General features: G+C 40.8%; 1 protein-coding gene across 7 annotated transcripts in view; it reads left to right on the top strand.

The window, feature by feature from the left end:
- Window positions 1–16,308, top strand: part of MRTFB (myocardin related transcription factor B) — a 127,672-nt gene that overhangs the window by 65,909 nt on the left and 45,455 nt on the right. For all 7 annotated transcript variants that reach the window (XM_030300046.1, XM_030300052.1, XM_030300047.1 and 4 more), the window contains 4 exons: window positions 797–852; window positions 2,042–2,117; window positions 5,740–5,901; window positions 7,884–8,062. In XM_030300046.1, coding sequence (XP_030155906.1) covers window positions 797–852; window positions 2,042–2,117; window positions 5,740–5,901; window positions 7,884–8,062 — 473 coding nt within the window. The remainder of the gene's footprint in view (window positions 1–796; window positions 853–2,041; window positions 2,118–5,739; window positions 5,902–7,883; window positions 8,063–16,308) is intronic.

Consider the following 16,308-nt stretch of genomic DNA (forward strand, 5'->3'; position numbering starts at 1 on the left):
TGTAGTAAGTGATGTTTTAGTAAAACACTGCTTATCCTCCCTCTGGGATTCTGGAATATTTAAAGTACTAGTAGTTAACATATTAAAGAATCATTAGGTCTTTAGGGTGAGTTGCACTGTGGTACAATAGAAAGAGTATGACACCTTCTAATTCACAATGCTAGACTTAGATTCCACTTTGATCACAATTTAGCTATATGGCTTCGAGAATTTGGGTAACCACTTTGAGCCTTTCATCTGTACTTGGCCTGATACCTACCTTGCGAGGTGGTGACGATCAGCCACGCTATAACTGTGATTGACCACAGGGCGTAGGACTATGTCCATTGTGGGGTCTCAGTGAATGGTAACTCAGCTCTGCTAGACAGAAAGTGTAGCATGTCCTCGTGTTCAAGGTTAGACCACTCCTAGGCTAAACGTCCTCTGGACATTTGGGCTTTTTCTGGTATCTTATATGGCCACTAAGAGCAAAGACCCATCAAGGAGTCCTCACACAGTTCCCTTGGTGATGGTAATTTGGCCCAACTGTTGGCTCCAACTAGTCTGACCTGGTACTTGTATTGTCATTGTGTGTACACCTCTATCCTCAATGTTCACTTGTTTTATTGGTGAATATATGATTTTAATTCTGAAACGTCTAAGGTTTCAAATTTTGCAGATCTCCTAAAGGAACTAGTAATAAATGGAACTGTAGATGCAAACTAGTAAGATTAAGAAGGAACATCAACATAATGTACCCTAACGTTTGGCCGAAATATTAACTCGTCTGTCTACATGGTTCTTATTCTTCTCACAGCTTTGAAGAGCCCAGCTGCATTCCATGAGCAGATAAAAAGCTTGGAACGAGCCAGAGTAAGAAATTTCAGTTTCAGAGGTTCTGCTTCTCTGCTTCTCTCTTGTATTTTAAAGTACCTGTGGGCAAGTAGCGATCTTACTCCTAAATATATCCATAGAGAAAATGCAGTGTATTTTCAAGACAGGTGGCTTCCAGAGTTATATGTTCTGGGGTAGTTGAATCTTGGAAGTTTGTAGAAAATGCATGATGTTCAAATTTTGTTCTTTTAAAACCGGTAACTGGTTTTGTACATAAAGGACAAATCGCATTTCTTCACTTCAGTGCTGGGGCATACCAACAGGTTTTAGAATAACCATGGAGTATTTCTGCCGCTTGTTACCCCAGCAGACCGACAGCCCAAGTGGTGTCCCGACAACCGCACATCTTTAGGTGGTTTCCTTACTGGGTCTGCGTCAGCTGTACGTTTGACCAAGGGCAGGAGAATCTGGCTGAATTAAAGAAGTTGCTGTATTTCAACTCCACTCTATTTGAGAGTTTTCCATGCCATTTGCACATCGAATTCATGTTCATTACTTTTGTTTAAAAGTACCATTATGCACATTCATTCTTTTTGCTTTAGGGAATACTTCTATCATGCAATATGAAAATAAGCATGTTCCAAAAATTCCGTAGGAATTTTCCCAGAAGGCGATAATGATCTCTTAGAATCTTATAAAATATAAAACCCATTTGAAAGCCTTATTGTTTCAGTTGAGAACCTTTCTGAGTAAGAAAGTCTGATCAAGGATATGAATTCATCAATGAAAACACATTAGGATTTTAAGGAAATTTGTTATTTAGGTGGATTTTTACTTGACCTAAAGTGTAGCTATTAGATATTTAAATGATCAAAATCGTATGTCTGTGCAAATTATGAGCCTTTTGCCTTTTCCAAGTTTTAAAATAAAAGTCTGTAAAGTGCTTACTTTATGCCAGCATGCATTTCAAGTGCCTGTGCAGTTTTGAAGGCTGCAGTTTAAATTATGTATTGGATAATAGCTCTTCAAAGTACTAATTGCTACTCTTTTCTTCTCAAAATCATGACCAAAGAGTATACAATTTATTTAAATGGAGTACCTTGAGAGAAAAATGCAAAACCACAATAAGTCATAAACAATTTATAGTAAGACTCACTCTCTTCTCTCTCTGTCTCTCTCTCTCTCTCTCTCTCTGTCTCTCTCTGTCTCTCTCTCTCTCTCTCTCAAGACTGAAAACTTTTTGAAGCATAAGATTCGGAGCCGACCAGATCGTTCTGAACTTGTCAGGATGCACATTTTAGAAGGTAAAAATGTTTATTTCTGCTTATTTTGCTGCATTTTCTCAAGAAAAGAAGTGAGAATTCCACCATTGCTGTTTGTTCCCATCTTAATAGCTTTTTACCCCACAGGCTGACATCCTCCAAATTGGATAGCCAACATGAAGACCCAAAGCTAAAATGTTATGTTAGATACATGGGGAAAGTTTGATTCTCCAAATAACCAATTGATGAACTGACTCTGCCCCACCAACTGGTGCTGTAGATGTCTCTACCATCTGTCCTGGAAAAACATTTTTGGTCCAGAGGATTTCTTCATCAGTGAGGAATATTTTCCCACTAAGTCATAAAGGGTACAGTGGCCACAAGTGTAACCCTAGATTTTCACCTATCTGGATGGACCCTGTTATATCTACCTGGTGCACTGCCCACACCTAACATTTTTGTTTGTCGTTACGTACCCACAACAGTCCAGCTTGATCTGACCATTAATTAAATACTCTCCACTTAGCCCACCGGATTTCCTCAGTGGTCTAGCTTCATCACTTGCGAAGCTGGTAGGGACAGTTCTGTTCTGTCTCTAGTGAGACACATGACTCAGACCAGAATGTTTTTCTGTCTAAAGACAGAGCATTCTTGAAAGTTCCCCCCCCCCCCCATAAGCTCCTGAGTACGTTTTCTTTCATTGTTTTGTTCCTCAGACTGATTTATTAAGCAAGGACTAGAAGCTTGACCCCGTGATAGTCTTGAGTGTGTTAAACCCTGAGATGATACAGAAAGAATCTGGAAATTTCTCACAAAGATTCAGAGACTCTTCTCAAGTAGGAATATTATATTTATTCCTCTGGTCTAATGATAGAGTTAGTATTGGAATTAGGTTGATATTACAAAGTATTAGATTGTCGCTCATCATAAGGAGTAATATCCTGAAGGTCAGACACGTTTAAAACTCTCCCAGAAGCGATAAGGTTATGCTCATTTGAGGTGGTCATTCATTGGCCAGTGAACTAGACCCCAGAGACCCAGCAAATGAGCCAGATCCATGCCTGCTTTCATGAAGCTTACAATCTAGTAGCAGAGACAGATAATAAACAGGCAAAACAAATGAATTACAGATTGTGAAAAGGGCTCGATGGCAGTAAACAGGCTGTTGTGGTGGGGACGAAGCACAGGATGACACCACAGTAGGATGTTGTAAACAAATTCCAAGTAGCAAGTTGGTATCTGCATCCCCAAGTAGGGTCTCTTCTAATCCAAAGAATCTATGATTATGTGACTATCTCCATATCTGGGGTGGGAAGTGACGGGTATATGCCTTCCACTACTCTTAGTGTGTTCTCAGAAGTCCATTGGGCTAAAAAAGCTTTTCCAGAACTCAAGTGGTAGGGTAGAAACAGCTACCAAAAAAATGTCCGGGTTAAGTGAATCTTCAAGAAGCAATTGTGGTGGTAAGTAACTGGGGACAGGGCTCCTTCTGCACCTAAAAATACCTCGACCTATAAAGGACATTTTTGAAGGAACAATGCTTCTGTTTCAACTTGCCTTCTAATTGTAACAGGCTTTATTAATATAATTAAAACCAAAGCAAATACATTTATCAAAAAGAATCATATTTGCTTTAAAAAAAGAAGAAGAGGAAGAAAAGATTACCCAGTGGTTAAAAACCCAACTATGTGCATGAGCGGCCTGTAAGTGATGTTTTTTTAGTATCTGTTCTCAAGTTGGGATTTTTACAGTAAGAAAGAATATATATCATTTGTAATTTTAAAAAATAACTTCAAACCCCCCAACTTATTTTAACATTACCCCAATTTTGATTGAATTGGATGTTTGGCAGGCAAAAGTCTAAATTATTTTTCTGAAGTTCAGCTAAAATCTAACCTCAGCATCGTGGAGATGAGGAGATCACAAGACCAAAAACAGAAACATACCAAAATCCCAGCGTCTAATTATTTACTTTCGGGATATTTTCATTCCAGACATATTCCTGATATGGAAATGTTGATGGGAGAAAGGAGAAAGGCAGAAGACTGTCCTACCTAGATCTTAACAACAGCATTTAAAACCACCCTAAGAGTGATTTGCATGGTGTCATTCTCTCTACCTGTCATCTTCCTGTGTGGTTAGAAGTGGTTTATGTAATAAGATGGGGGCCACAGCCTAAGGTTATACAGGAAAATGTTAAAAATGAGAGGTCACCCATGTTATCTTCACTTACAGAAATGTGCATTTATTAGCCAATACTCTGATTTAAGACCAGGACCCTCATTAGGGAAGTGAATGGAGTTTACATCATCTTTCTTGCATGAAGCACAGCTATCATACGTCATCTACAATTTCCATTTAGGGTGCAAAAACAACACAAAGACACTTGAAAAGCAATCTGAGTTGGAAAATCCTAGATTTTATAATTTTTCCCAAATATTTTAGTTGTTAATTGCCCTAATTTGACAGTGACTTATACTGTAATAACCCACCTTTATCAAATCATTCCAAAGGATTTATCTTAGGTTCCCAAGAAATAGTCTTATTTTTGAAGTTTATCATTTTCCTATAAGATGTAGTTAAATTATGTATTGACAGCAGACATGAAATGATATGAACTGTTTTGTGGACCATCAAGGTTGAGTTTTGGTAAGCATGTAATTCAGCTGGTGGAAGGAGAAGCACTCGGATGTGCTGGGGAGTAGTTCACTGGCCGTGCACTTTTGGTGTGCTTTGGGCTTCAGCCAGGACATTGTACCCACTAAAAAGAGAACATCAGTTAATCCTGAGATTACTTATGGGGATTTTCATTAAAAGACCTTCTGCTATATAATTTAAGTGGCAGGCAACTGTCAACTCAAGAATTTGGGGTTAACACCTCACCATGTTTTTAATCACTTCTAAACATTATTTAGAACAATATAATAAAATGTTAATGAGAGGTACCAGAAGCCAAGTCATTGACACAGTTACCCAGATGAATGAGCTAGGATACTTACGTTACTTTTGCATTTGTTGTACAACTTCCTGTTTGCAAGTAGATGAGCCGAGCCTTCTTTATGACCATTGACATCTATCTTTATGACATAGGACTATGTAATTGAATGTTCCAAGGTTATATACCCAGAAATAAACCCAGATTCTTAGTGAGGATGATTGACTGAGACACACAAGGATCAACCCAAGAATTTGATTCTGGCTCTTCCTTTGGCTCCTGCAGAGAAGCTTTAGGACCTAACTAAGTAAGAGAACAGTGCCACGTCTCGCAGTTGGCTTTGCAGTGAAGCCAGATCACACCTGGACACTTCTTGGGCCACGGATGGACCACATCCCTCGTGTTCATCCTCCAGACCTCCCAATACCTAACAAATGTGACTGTGATCCTCCCACCATAAATGAACAAGAGCAGTACCACATTTTTGGCTTGAGTTCATGTTAATTTGCGTCTAAGGGCATTATATAGACAGTATAAAGTATCCAGGACTAAAAATATACAGCGTACACTACAGCATTCTTAAACAGCCTACTTCTCTTTCCATCAGTGTGTTGAGAACACATAAATATGTTTAACCCAGTTTAAATTAAATTAGATTCAGTTGGCCAGAAGTAACGTTATGGAACCGAGTAATTCAAGTAATGGTTAAAACTATGTTTCCTCTTTTAGAAACATTTGCAGAACCATCCCTGCAGGCTACTCAGATGAAGTTGAAAAGAGCTCGACTAGCGGATGATCTGAATGAAAAGATTGCTCAAAGACCTGGTCCTATGGAGCTGGTAGAGAAAAACATCCTTCCTGTAGACTCCAGTGTTAAGGAAGCAATTATAGGCAAGACTCTACAAATTTATTATTTCTGGGAGAAAGAGAAACTTGGAAGTTTCAAACAAATTTAATTTAAAAAGCCAGCACCAGGGGCACCTGGGTGGCTCAGTCACTTAAGAGTCCGACTCTTGATTTTGGCTCAGGTAATGATCTCCTGGTTCATGAGATTGAACCCCACGGCAGGCTCTGTGCTGTCGGTGTGGAGTCGGCTTGCGATTCTCTCTCTCTCTCTCTCTCTGCCCCTCCCCCTCTCGTGCACATGCTCTCTCTCTCTCTCTCTTAAAATAAATAAACATTAAAATAAAAAAGCCAGCACCGATCATGAGTATTGTTTTCTGGGTGAATTAGAAATTGATTAATACTTGCACCAATTCCCGTTACTCTTGGGATTTTTTTTTTGTTTGTTTTTTATGTAATAAGGTAGATGAAGCATCTCTTACTAGTTAACACAGAAGTTCCTCTTGTCACGTCTGAGGTTTCTGTTCTTAAGTTCCAATTTCATTCTGACATCTTTTTTTTTTTAATTTTTTTTTTTTGATGTTTATTCATTTTCAGCAGAGACAGAGCACAGGTGGGGAGGGGCAGAGAGAGAGGGAGACACAGAATCCCAAGGGGCTCCAGGCTCTGAGCTGTCAGCACAGAGCCCGACGTGGGGCTTGAACTCATGGACCGTGAGATCATGACCTGAGCTGAAGTTGGATACTCAACCGACTGAGCCACCCATGCGCCCCTCATTCTGACGTTTTCTTAATTCAACTTACTCATTATACTATTTAATTTCTGTTGTGTTCTTTAAGATCCTTACAGATTTTTCATTACTTAATTCTGTGTACTTCTAGGAAAGATGAATATCTTGTTCAGTGTCAGTTCAACAACGTAAATAGCACATGAGGACAGATGTATTTATTAAGAATGGTAAAATTTGTCCATTTTATCCTGATCTTATCATAGTTACTAATGTTTCCTCACCACACATACTTTATATTCTGGCACAAGTTTTAGCAGAAAAAATAATAATAATACCGCTTGTTCAGCAAGCAATTTTGAAAAGTTAATATCCTGCTATAAAAACTAGTCTTGTTTCCATTACACTGAGGACTTCATATTTTGCATGAGTATGGGTTTAAATCTCAGGCAATTTGTAGTCGGTAATTCTAAGTAGTACATTCAATGATGATTCCATTCAATCCCAAAGAAATGGGCCCCAAAAGGCAAGGCATCAGCGTAACTGGGCCTCTCCATGAAGTAGGACTCATCCACAGATACTGAACCATAGCTCCATTTTCTCCCGTGCCTCTTAATGTTTTTTAACACTTGTATTCCACATCAGGGTCCAAGCAAGGTTCACACCTTGTCTTTGCTGATATAGCTCTTAAATCTTAATCTCATGTGTGGGTCTTCTAACTTTTCTTACTTTGTTGGTGAAAAAGCCTTTTGTTCTCTAGCCATGCCCACATACTGGATTTTACTGAATGCATTAGCATTCCCAGTGTCATTAAAAACTTTTTTTGTCTTCTGTATTTCCTGAAACTGGTAGTTGGATCCAAAGGCTTGATCTGATTCAGACTGATCTGATCTGACTTTCTTCCCCAAGTATTCATCATAGGTAGTGACTGGTGTGTCCTTCCTCTGGGAAGTACATTATGTTCGATTTTTTTTTAATGTTTTACTATTTATTTTTGAGAGAGGGAGAGAAAGCATGAGTCAGGGAGGGGCAGAGAGAGAGGGAAACACAGAATCCGAGGCAGGCCCCAGGCTCTGAGCTGTGAGCACAGAGCCCAGTGCAGGGCTCGAACTCCCAAGCAGTGAGATCATGACCTGAGCCGAAGTCGGACGCTCAACCGACTGAGCCACCCAGGAGCCCCATCAGTTTTTTTTTTAAAACCAGCTTCTTAAGTTCTTGTACTAAACAAGTGTTTCTCCTTCTTTATCATTGTAAGCTTGGTGTTCCAAGGTCAACTTAAGTTGAAAGTCATTTCTTTCTTTAGGCGTTGGGAAGGAGGACTATCCTCAAACTCAGGGCGATTTCTCATTTGACGAAGACAGCAGCGATGCTCTGTCTCCAGACCAGCCAGCCAGCCAGGACTCGCAGGGGTCCGCCGCTTCCCCGACTGAGCCAAAAGTTAGTGAATCGCCGTCTCCCGTGACTACAAGCACTCCAGCCCAGGTATCAGCTTTCTTGTTTCTGCCCCTTAATAGAGACCATGCCCTGTTTTTTGTATATCAAGGTAATTACATTTTCTCCAGAAGAAAAGTCTGAAAGTGTGGGAAACTACAGACTTCTTTTTCACCTGTAATACAAACACTGTTAACATTTTTCAGTAGATTCTTACATTTCATTTCTGTTCTATACACACACTTTTATTTTACAAATGGTTGTGTAACTTGCTTTTTAAAATGTTTCACATAACTTTTGTTGGGGGTATAATTCGCACACTATAAAATATAACCTTCCCCCCCCCTTTTTTTGCCATCTTAACCATTTTAAAATCTGCAGCTCAGTAGTGTTAAGTACACTTGTGTTGTGCAACAAATACCCAGAACTTTTTGTCTTAAAAAACTGAAACTGTGGCCATTAAACAGTAACGCCCCATCCCCCTTCCTTCCAGACCCTGATGATTGCCCACCGTTGCATTTCTGTCTCTAAGAATCTGACTCCTTTAGGGTGGGGGATGGGTGAAATAGGTGAAGGCTGTTAAGAGTACACTTACCATGATGAGCACGGAGTAATGTATAGAATTGTTGAATCATTATATTGTACACCTGAAACGAATATGACGTGTGTTAACTCTACTGGAATTTAAGTAAATATGTACATACGTACATATGAATTTGACTCCTTTAGATGCCTCATATAAATGGAATCATGCAATATTTGCCTTTTTATGTCACTTAATGTAATACCTTCAAGGTTTGTTGATGTTGTAGCATGTGACAGAATCTCCATTTTTAAGGCTGAATGACCGTCCATTGTATGGATATATACCATTACTCTGTGTATCCACCCATTGGCAGTCAGTGACTTCCATCTCTGGCTATTGTGAGTAATGGCCCTAGGTACATGAGTTTGGAAATATCTCTTTGAGACCCTGCTTTCAGTTCCTTGGGGCATATACCCAAAAGTGGGATTGATGGACCACATGGTAATTCTATGTTTAGTTTATTAAGGAACCTCCGTGCCGTTCTCCATAGCGGTTGTACCGTTTCACACTCCCGCATGCACGGGTTTCAGTTTCTCCATGTCCTCACCAACACTTACTAGTTTATGCTCTTTTGATAGTAGCCATTCTAGTGTTATGAAGTGGTATCTCACTGTGGTTTTGATTTGCCTTTCTCTAATGACTAGTGCTGTTCAGCATCTTTTCATATGTTTGTTGGCCATTTATATGTCATCTTTGGAGATATGTCTGTTTGAGTCCTTTGTCCATTTTTAATCAGATTATTTGTTTTTCTGCTATTAAATTATAGGAGTTTTTTGTATATTAACCCCTTATCAGATATATGATTAGCAAATATTTTCTCCCATTCTTTGTGTTGGTCCTCACCTTTTACTGATAGTGTCCTTTGATGCACAGGTTTTCTTTTTTTAACGTTTATTTATTTTTGAGAGAGAGAGCACGAACAGGGGAGGGGCAGAGAGAGGGAGACACAGAATCCAAAGCAGGTTCCAGGCTCTGAGCTGTCCGCACAGAGCCCAACGCGGGGCTTGAACTCAGGGACCGCGAGATCATGACCTGAGCCAAAGTCGGACGCCCAACCGACTGAGCCACCCGGGCGCCCCCTCCATAGTTTTTTATGCATACGTTGTTGGACACTTGTCTGATTATTTCTTTGGATAGTTACCAGGTTCTGAAATGGATTTGGACCTTTTTAGGTAAAAGGTGGGCATTTCAACTACCTTCCAAGAAGGTAATACGGTTCCCATAGTCATTGTGTCTTTACCACAGGTAGGTAATGTCTTCACTGTAAACCTCGCACACTGTTTGGAGAGTTCAGTGTTGTAACTGGCTTCTTGATTTGGGTTAGATTGAACTTCTTTGTTCGACAAATATTTACTGAGCACGTATTATGTGTCAGATTGTTTTGGGAACTGAAAATCTAGGGCATGCAAAGGAATCTAACAAATAGTTTTTAATAATTGCATTGGAAATTCTCATTTCTTACTTTCCAATGGGTGTTCATGTTTCGTTTGGTTATGTAAGAAGTCTTATGCTGCACATAAGTTAGTTGTTCATCTCCTTATAGTCTTTTTTTGCCTTACTGAAATTTTAATGCTACTTAGTTATCTTTAAGCCAGAGCTATTGAACTACTTAATGGAACTGGTTAAGTTCAGTAGAAAATGTTCTTGTTAAAGCCAAGTATCATAGCATTTTTGAGTTGGGAAGGAATTTAGCAATTACCTGCCTTAACCCTTACACCAGGGGAGGCGTGCGTTCAGAGGGGTATGGAAATTTGGTGATTAAAAATGTCTGCATATTTTCTTTCAGCATTTCTTCTCATTCCTGAATGTCTGTTTGTAAGGGACTAGGTCTTCCCGCAGGATTTTCCCTACTGACCTTATCACCATGATCTGAAATACATTCATGTGTTTGCATATTGTGTCGATGCCTCCAACTAAACTGTGAGCCCTTGAGGAGAGGGACTTTGACTCTCAGAGAGGGACGAGAGCTACTTTAGTGTGTGTGTGTGTGTGTGTGTGTGTGCGCGCGCGCGCGCGTGTCTGTCTGTCTGTGTGTGTCTGTGTGTGTGTGATGTGTCTGTGCGTCTGCAACGTCCAGCACCGGGCCTGGTACAGAAGAAGCGCTCAGTGAATGTTGAACTGAATTCAGCACAAGCGCTGACTGATGCCAGGCTTGTAGAAGCAGTCAGTGTTTGTGTTCTTCCGTTTGAGAGCAGAGCCTCTCCAGCTCAGATTCATCTGAGGTAGTTCGGGCAGCTGGGTTCAGATTGTCCTATCAGAGTTTCAGGGCAAGAGCCACTGGCCTCTCTGCTTGGCTAGAACCTGGTCTGGAAGGAGGTGGGGTCAGGGACCAGACCCACGGCCCGAGGTCTGAGCAGGCAGACAGGGAGACCAAGGGAGCCCAGCCCCTACTGTATTCTCACATATTTGCTGCACCCTGGGTTTGAGCTTTAAAAATAGGGCTAAAAAGAATGTCAGGTATGCAAGTCAATACCATTAAAAAACAGTTCTACTTACCCATCTTGGTTGGTTGTTCTCTGCTTAGGTCAGGATATCAGACAGCTATCAGAGTGGGCTTGGCTTTAGTGACATGGAATTTTTGTCCTGTCAGCCATCTGCCTGGTGATGGCCTCATGACAGCCCCCCTGTGTTGTAGGAGATTAGTGTTTTCCCGTCTCTGCACTGCTTGTATTAAGTCTTTTACTCTTCTCTTGAAACTTGGTCTCCAGCTGAGTTTCTAAGTGAGACTCTTTAACCAGAGAGAGTCCTGCCCAGTGGGCTGACATTCCTGAGTTCCTTGAAGGAAAAAAGGAATAGCAGTGTTTCCTGAAGAATCAGTCTGGTCAGTTTATTGCCAGTGCAATACACATGAAGCCCTGGGGTCGTCGGGAACTTAAACACTGGCTTTTAGAACACTGATGTTGCTGCAGCCCCAGCTCTGCCTGCTACGTGCAGACCCTTAACAGTCTGCTTTTTATCTGTCGGCTCGGCCTGCGCCGGAAGCCCCACTTCAGAGAGGGGTATGCTGCCTGCATAGACATCCAAGTAGAAGAACCTAGAACCTCAGGCTGGCCTGCCGCACGTTTACCTGTCGCATAATTTCTGCACCACAAACCTTGAGACCTTCTTACGTGGCATGTCCTTCATAAAATTCCCTTGTAGTAAGTGTGTTAGTATTTATAAGGAAAGAATCTGACAAAGATTCTCATTATTATATCACACCTCGATTCACTCGATTAAAGAAGCATCTCCCTGTTAACTGTGCTCTACTGATGTTGAAGAAAAATAATCCTTGAGGAGGATTCTAAGTATGTTGTAGGTTTGGGGGGTTTGTTTTTCAGTCAACTGCACAGGCAACTTTGTGATGCCTATAACGTCTTCGGGATTTTTGTGTCATCTAGAAATGATAATTAGGGTCTGTTTTGGCGCATTTTGTACTTTAATTTTTTTCACTGTTCTCTAGTGTTGGTTTATGAATTTGTCCAGGCATCTCACTTCATATATATATAAAATATATTTGTTTCCCTAAACATGATTACTTTCGCATCTGTAGCTCAAGGGAAAAGTACCTGAAAACACTGCTTCTCATTAGACATCGAGTTTCCAAAGGGCTGGGATGTCCCCTCATTCTATCTTGGTGACGTCATCCTGAACATGCAGGGTCCAGCACACGGCAAGTGCTCGTTGCTTGAATGAATGAAAAACTTGGGAGATTATCTCTGTAATTTCTTTTTTCCTGCTTTAGAATTATCACTGTACTTCCCCAAAGTCAGTCTCCTCCCTGTTATGGAAACCGTATAAAGACAGGACAACAAAACAACATAGACAGCTTATAACTTGGGTGTCTTAGTTTTCAGTCTTTAAAATGGAAACTCAGGGAAGGAGTTCGGATGGCGAATTTTGTTACTATAGACCAGTGGTCCTCAGGTTGCCTGGAGTGAAAGACTAGTATGTGTTTTTTACGTAGCTTGTCTTCCAGATCATTGTGGACCAGTCTTCTTGCACAACACAGTGAAAGTAGTAGGGTAGCACCAGATTTCTGTGGGACTTCCCGTACTTGTAGCAGGCAGGTAACAAAAGTCCATAGACCCCACTTAGAGTAACTGTCATAGATTTCGCTTTCTTCTTGTTTGCCGGAACCAGGGTTTTTTTATATGTTAATTAGTCATCACTTCGCGCTACACATTTAATCACATGATTAAAACACATTTTTCTAATTTTCCTATTCAACTGTTTTTTTATTTGGCCTAATATAAATCTCAGGGCCAGTGTAGGGAATTTCTTTCTAGTTCTTTAAAAGTTATATTTACAGATAATTACTTGAGAGAAAATTAGGCTTAAGATTGTTTTATGGCTTGCTTAACTCCAAAATGTGTTACAACATGTTGTCTCCTGACTTCTTTCTCAAAACACACAGAGAGATACCAGAGGATTGAGTCCTACAGGAAAATATTCAGATAAAAGATACATTCCTTACAAAACAAAAATAATAAAACACATAATATCCAGCATATCCTTCCTTCAAAATGTACATTCCACCAAAAAAAATTCTTCTTTGAAATATGTAATTCTGTGTGGTCTGTAAGAGACTAGCACTGCCCTTCCTTGGATGATTCTCTTTTCTTTTCAATTCCGATCAAAGTACAGATGGAAAGGAACTTGCCACAACATTAACGGAGCAGACATCACACATTGGTGGAGCTCAATTTATTTTATGCCTAAGAAATTTTTGAACAGTGGAAAGCTGTAGAAAATTAAGAACAGCTAGTTACATGTGAGCACCAGGAGCTGTTACACTGGTGCTTTTAATCTGAAGACCTTTACTCCCTCAGCGATTTCTTAAGCCATTTAATTAATCGTTTATTATAAGCACCCACATGCTTAACTGTACGTGTGACCTGACATTTTCCAAGTCTGTGCTGCGGGGACAACTCCTGTGCTGAATTGGAAGTAGGGCTGAGAAGGAACCTCGTGGGTCGGACCCTCTGTGTACTTTCATGAAGACGGGATTAGAGGAGCTTGGTACGTTTTTTCCCATTGTATCAAGCAACTTTTAGCTAGACGACCTTTCCCACATAATATAGACACCTTAGGTGTAAGCTCACAAAATGAGCAAGGTCATGTACACATACATTAAATAATTACAACAGGACTAACTTTTATTACAAATGCTTATCAATAAAGGCCTAAATTAGGGCATCAAAGATATTGGTGGTAATTTCTATTGTTACCCTTCCAATCTCATTGCATGTAACTTACATGTCGAGAGGACTTAGATTTGGAGCTGGTTTCCAGCATTAACTGTGAAGTTGTGTACCAACCCAGCTCCTAACTCTGTTCTCCTGTGACCAATAGGAAAGTATACTTTCTACAGAATAGGCCTTTCCTCTGTATTCATAAATCAGTTAGGGTTTACCAAATATAATTGAGATGAGGATGAAAAAGAATGGCCAACATTTGCTGGGCACTTATTTGGGCCAGGCGCTGAGCTACTTACATTACACGTATTACAGGTGTCATTAAGAGAGCATCTCTCTCACCTGCACAGGATTTAAAGTAATAACTTTGTTCTCATTATGCCATCAGTTTGAGATTCTTCTTAAGACCCTTTTCCAGCACATCGTCCCGTAGCACCCTGTTATAACCCATAATGACAGCTGTTCTTTGTGTTACTTAAGAAATACAGGGGCACCTGGGTGGCTCAGTCGGTTGAGCGTCCGACTTCAGCTCAGGTCATGATCTCGTGCTTCGTGAGTTTGAGCCCCGCGTTGGGCTCTCTGCCGACAGCTCAGAGCCTGGAGCCTGCTTCGGATTCTGTGTCTCCCTCTTTCTCTGCCCTTCCCCCGTTCGCACTCTGTGTCTCTCTCAAAAATAAACACTAGAAAAAATAAAATGTGCAAAGGACCAGAATAGGGATTTCTCTAAAGATGATCAACAAACGGTGAATAAACACATGAAAAGATGCTCAACATCACCAGTCACTAGAGAAATGCAAATCAAAACCACCATGAGGTATCACCTCACACCACTAGAATGGCTGCTATCCAAAGAAGATAAATTAACAGGCGTCGGTAAGGATGTGGAGAAATTGGAATCCCTGTGCCCTCTGGGTGGGATTGTGAAATGGTACAGTCACTACAGAAAATGGTACGGCAGTTCTCTCAAAAAGCTAAAAATAGAATTACCGTATGATCCAGAAATTCCATTTCTGGGTAAATGCCTCAAAGGGTTGAAAGCAGGGACTTGAGCAGGTATTTGTACAGCCGTGTTCATAGCATTGTGGACAATAGCCAAAGGTAGAAGCAACCCTTGTGGCCACTGACAAATGAATGCAGTGTGTATGTGCAGTAGAATGTTGTGGAGGCTTAAAAGAGAAGGGAGATTCTGAGCGACCCACGCTATAACATGGATGAACCTTCAGGACATTATGCTAAACGAAATAAGCCGATCACAAAAGGAAAAATGTTGTATGATTCCACTTTATTAGGAGCTAGAATAGTCAAATTCATATAGACATTAAGTAGATGGTGGTTGTCAGAGGCTGGTGGGAGGGGAGAATGGGGAGTCGTTCGATGGAAAGAGAGTTTCCGTTTTTCTGGAGGTGGATGGTACTGATGGTTACAGAACAGTGGGAATATACTTAATGCCATAGGACTCTACACTTTAAAATGCTTTAGGAGCGCCTGGGTGGCTCAGTCAGTTAGGCATCCAGCTTCAGCTCCAGTAATGATCTCGCCGTTTGTGCCTTCAAGCCCCACGTCAGGCTCTGTGCTGACAGCTCGGAGCCTGGAGCCTGCGTCGGATTCTGTGTCTCCCTCTCTCTCTCTCTCTCTGCCCCTCCCCTGCACATGCTCTCTCTCTCAAAAATAAACATTAAAAAAAAATTTTTAATACATCAGATGGTTTAAATGGTAACTTAAAAAAAATTTTTTTTTAATGTTTATTCATTTTTGAGAGAGAGAGAGAGACACAGAATCCAAAGCAGGCTCCAGGCTCCAAGCTATCAGCACAGAGTCCAATGCGGAGCTGGGACTCACAAACTGCATGATCATTACTGGGGCTGAAGTTGGAAGCTTAACCGACTGAGCCACCCAGGTGCCCCTAAATGGTAACTTATATGTATTTTACCACAATCTTTTTAAATAATAGATTTTTTAAATGAGGGATACATGCAGATCCTCTTTACTAACCAGGTCAAATGTACCAACCAAATGTTCACTAGATATTGTGCCAAAATGTTAATGTTCAACTCCTTGTTCTAAAAATAAAAGGCCTTGGGGCGCCTGGGTGGCGCAGTCGGTTAAGCGTCCGACTTCAGCCAGGTCACGATCTCGCGGTCCGTGAGTTCGAGCCCCGCGTCAGGCTCTGGGCTGATGGCTCGGAGCCTGGAGCCTGTTTCCGATTCTGTGTCTCCCTCTCTCTCTGCCCCTCCCCCGTTCATGCTCTGTCTCTCTCTGTCCCAAAAATAAATAAACATTGAAAAAAAAATTTTTTTTAAATAAAAATAAAAGGCCTAGGGGCACCCGGGTGGCTCAGTCAGTTAAGCGTCCAACTCTTAATTTTGGCTCATGTCATGATCTCACTGTTCATGAGATCGAGCCCCAAGTCAGGCTCTGTGCTGACAGCACAGAACCCGCTTGGAATTCTCTCTGCCCTTCCCAGCTCACGCTTTCTCTTTCTCTCAAAACAAATAAATAAAAACTTAAAAAATGAAATATCTTAACTTGTAACT

Source organism: Lynx canadensis, chromosome E3 (genome assembly GCF_007474595.2).
Source record: "Lynx canadensis isolate LIC74 chromosome E3, mLynCan4.pri.v2, whole genome shotgun sequence".
NCBI classification, from domain to species: Eukaryota; Metazoa; Chordata; class Mammalia; order Carnivora; family Felidae; genus Lynx; species Lynx canadensis.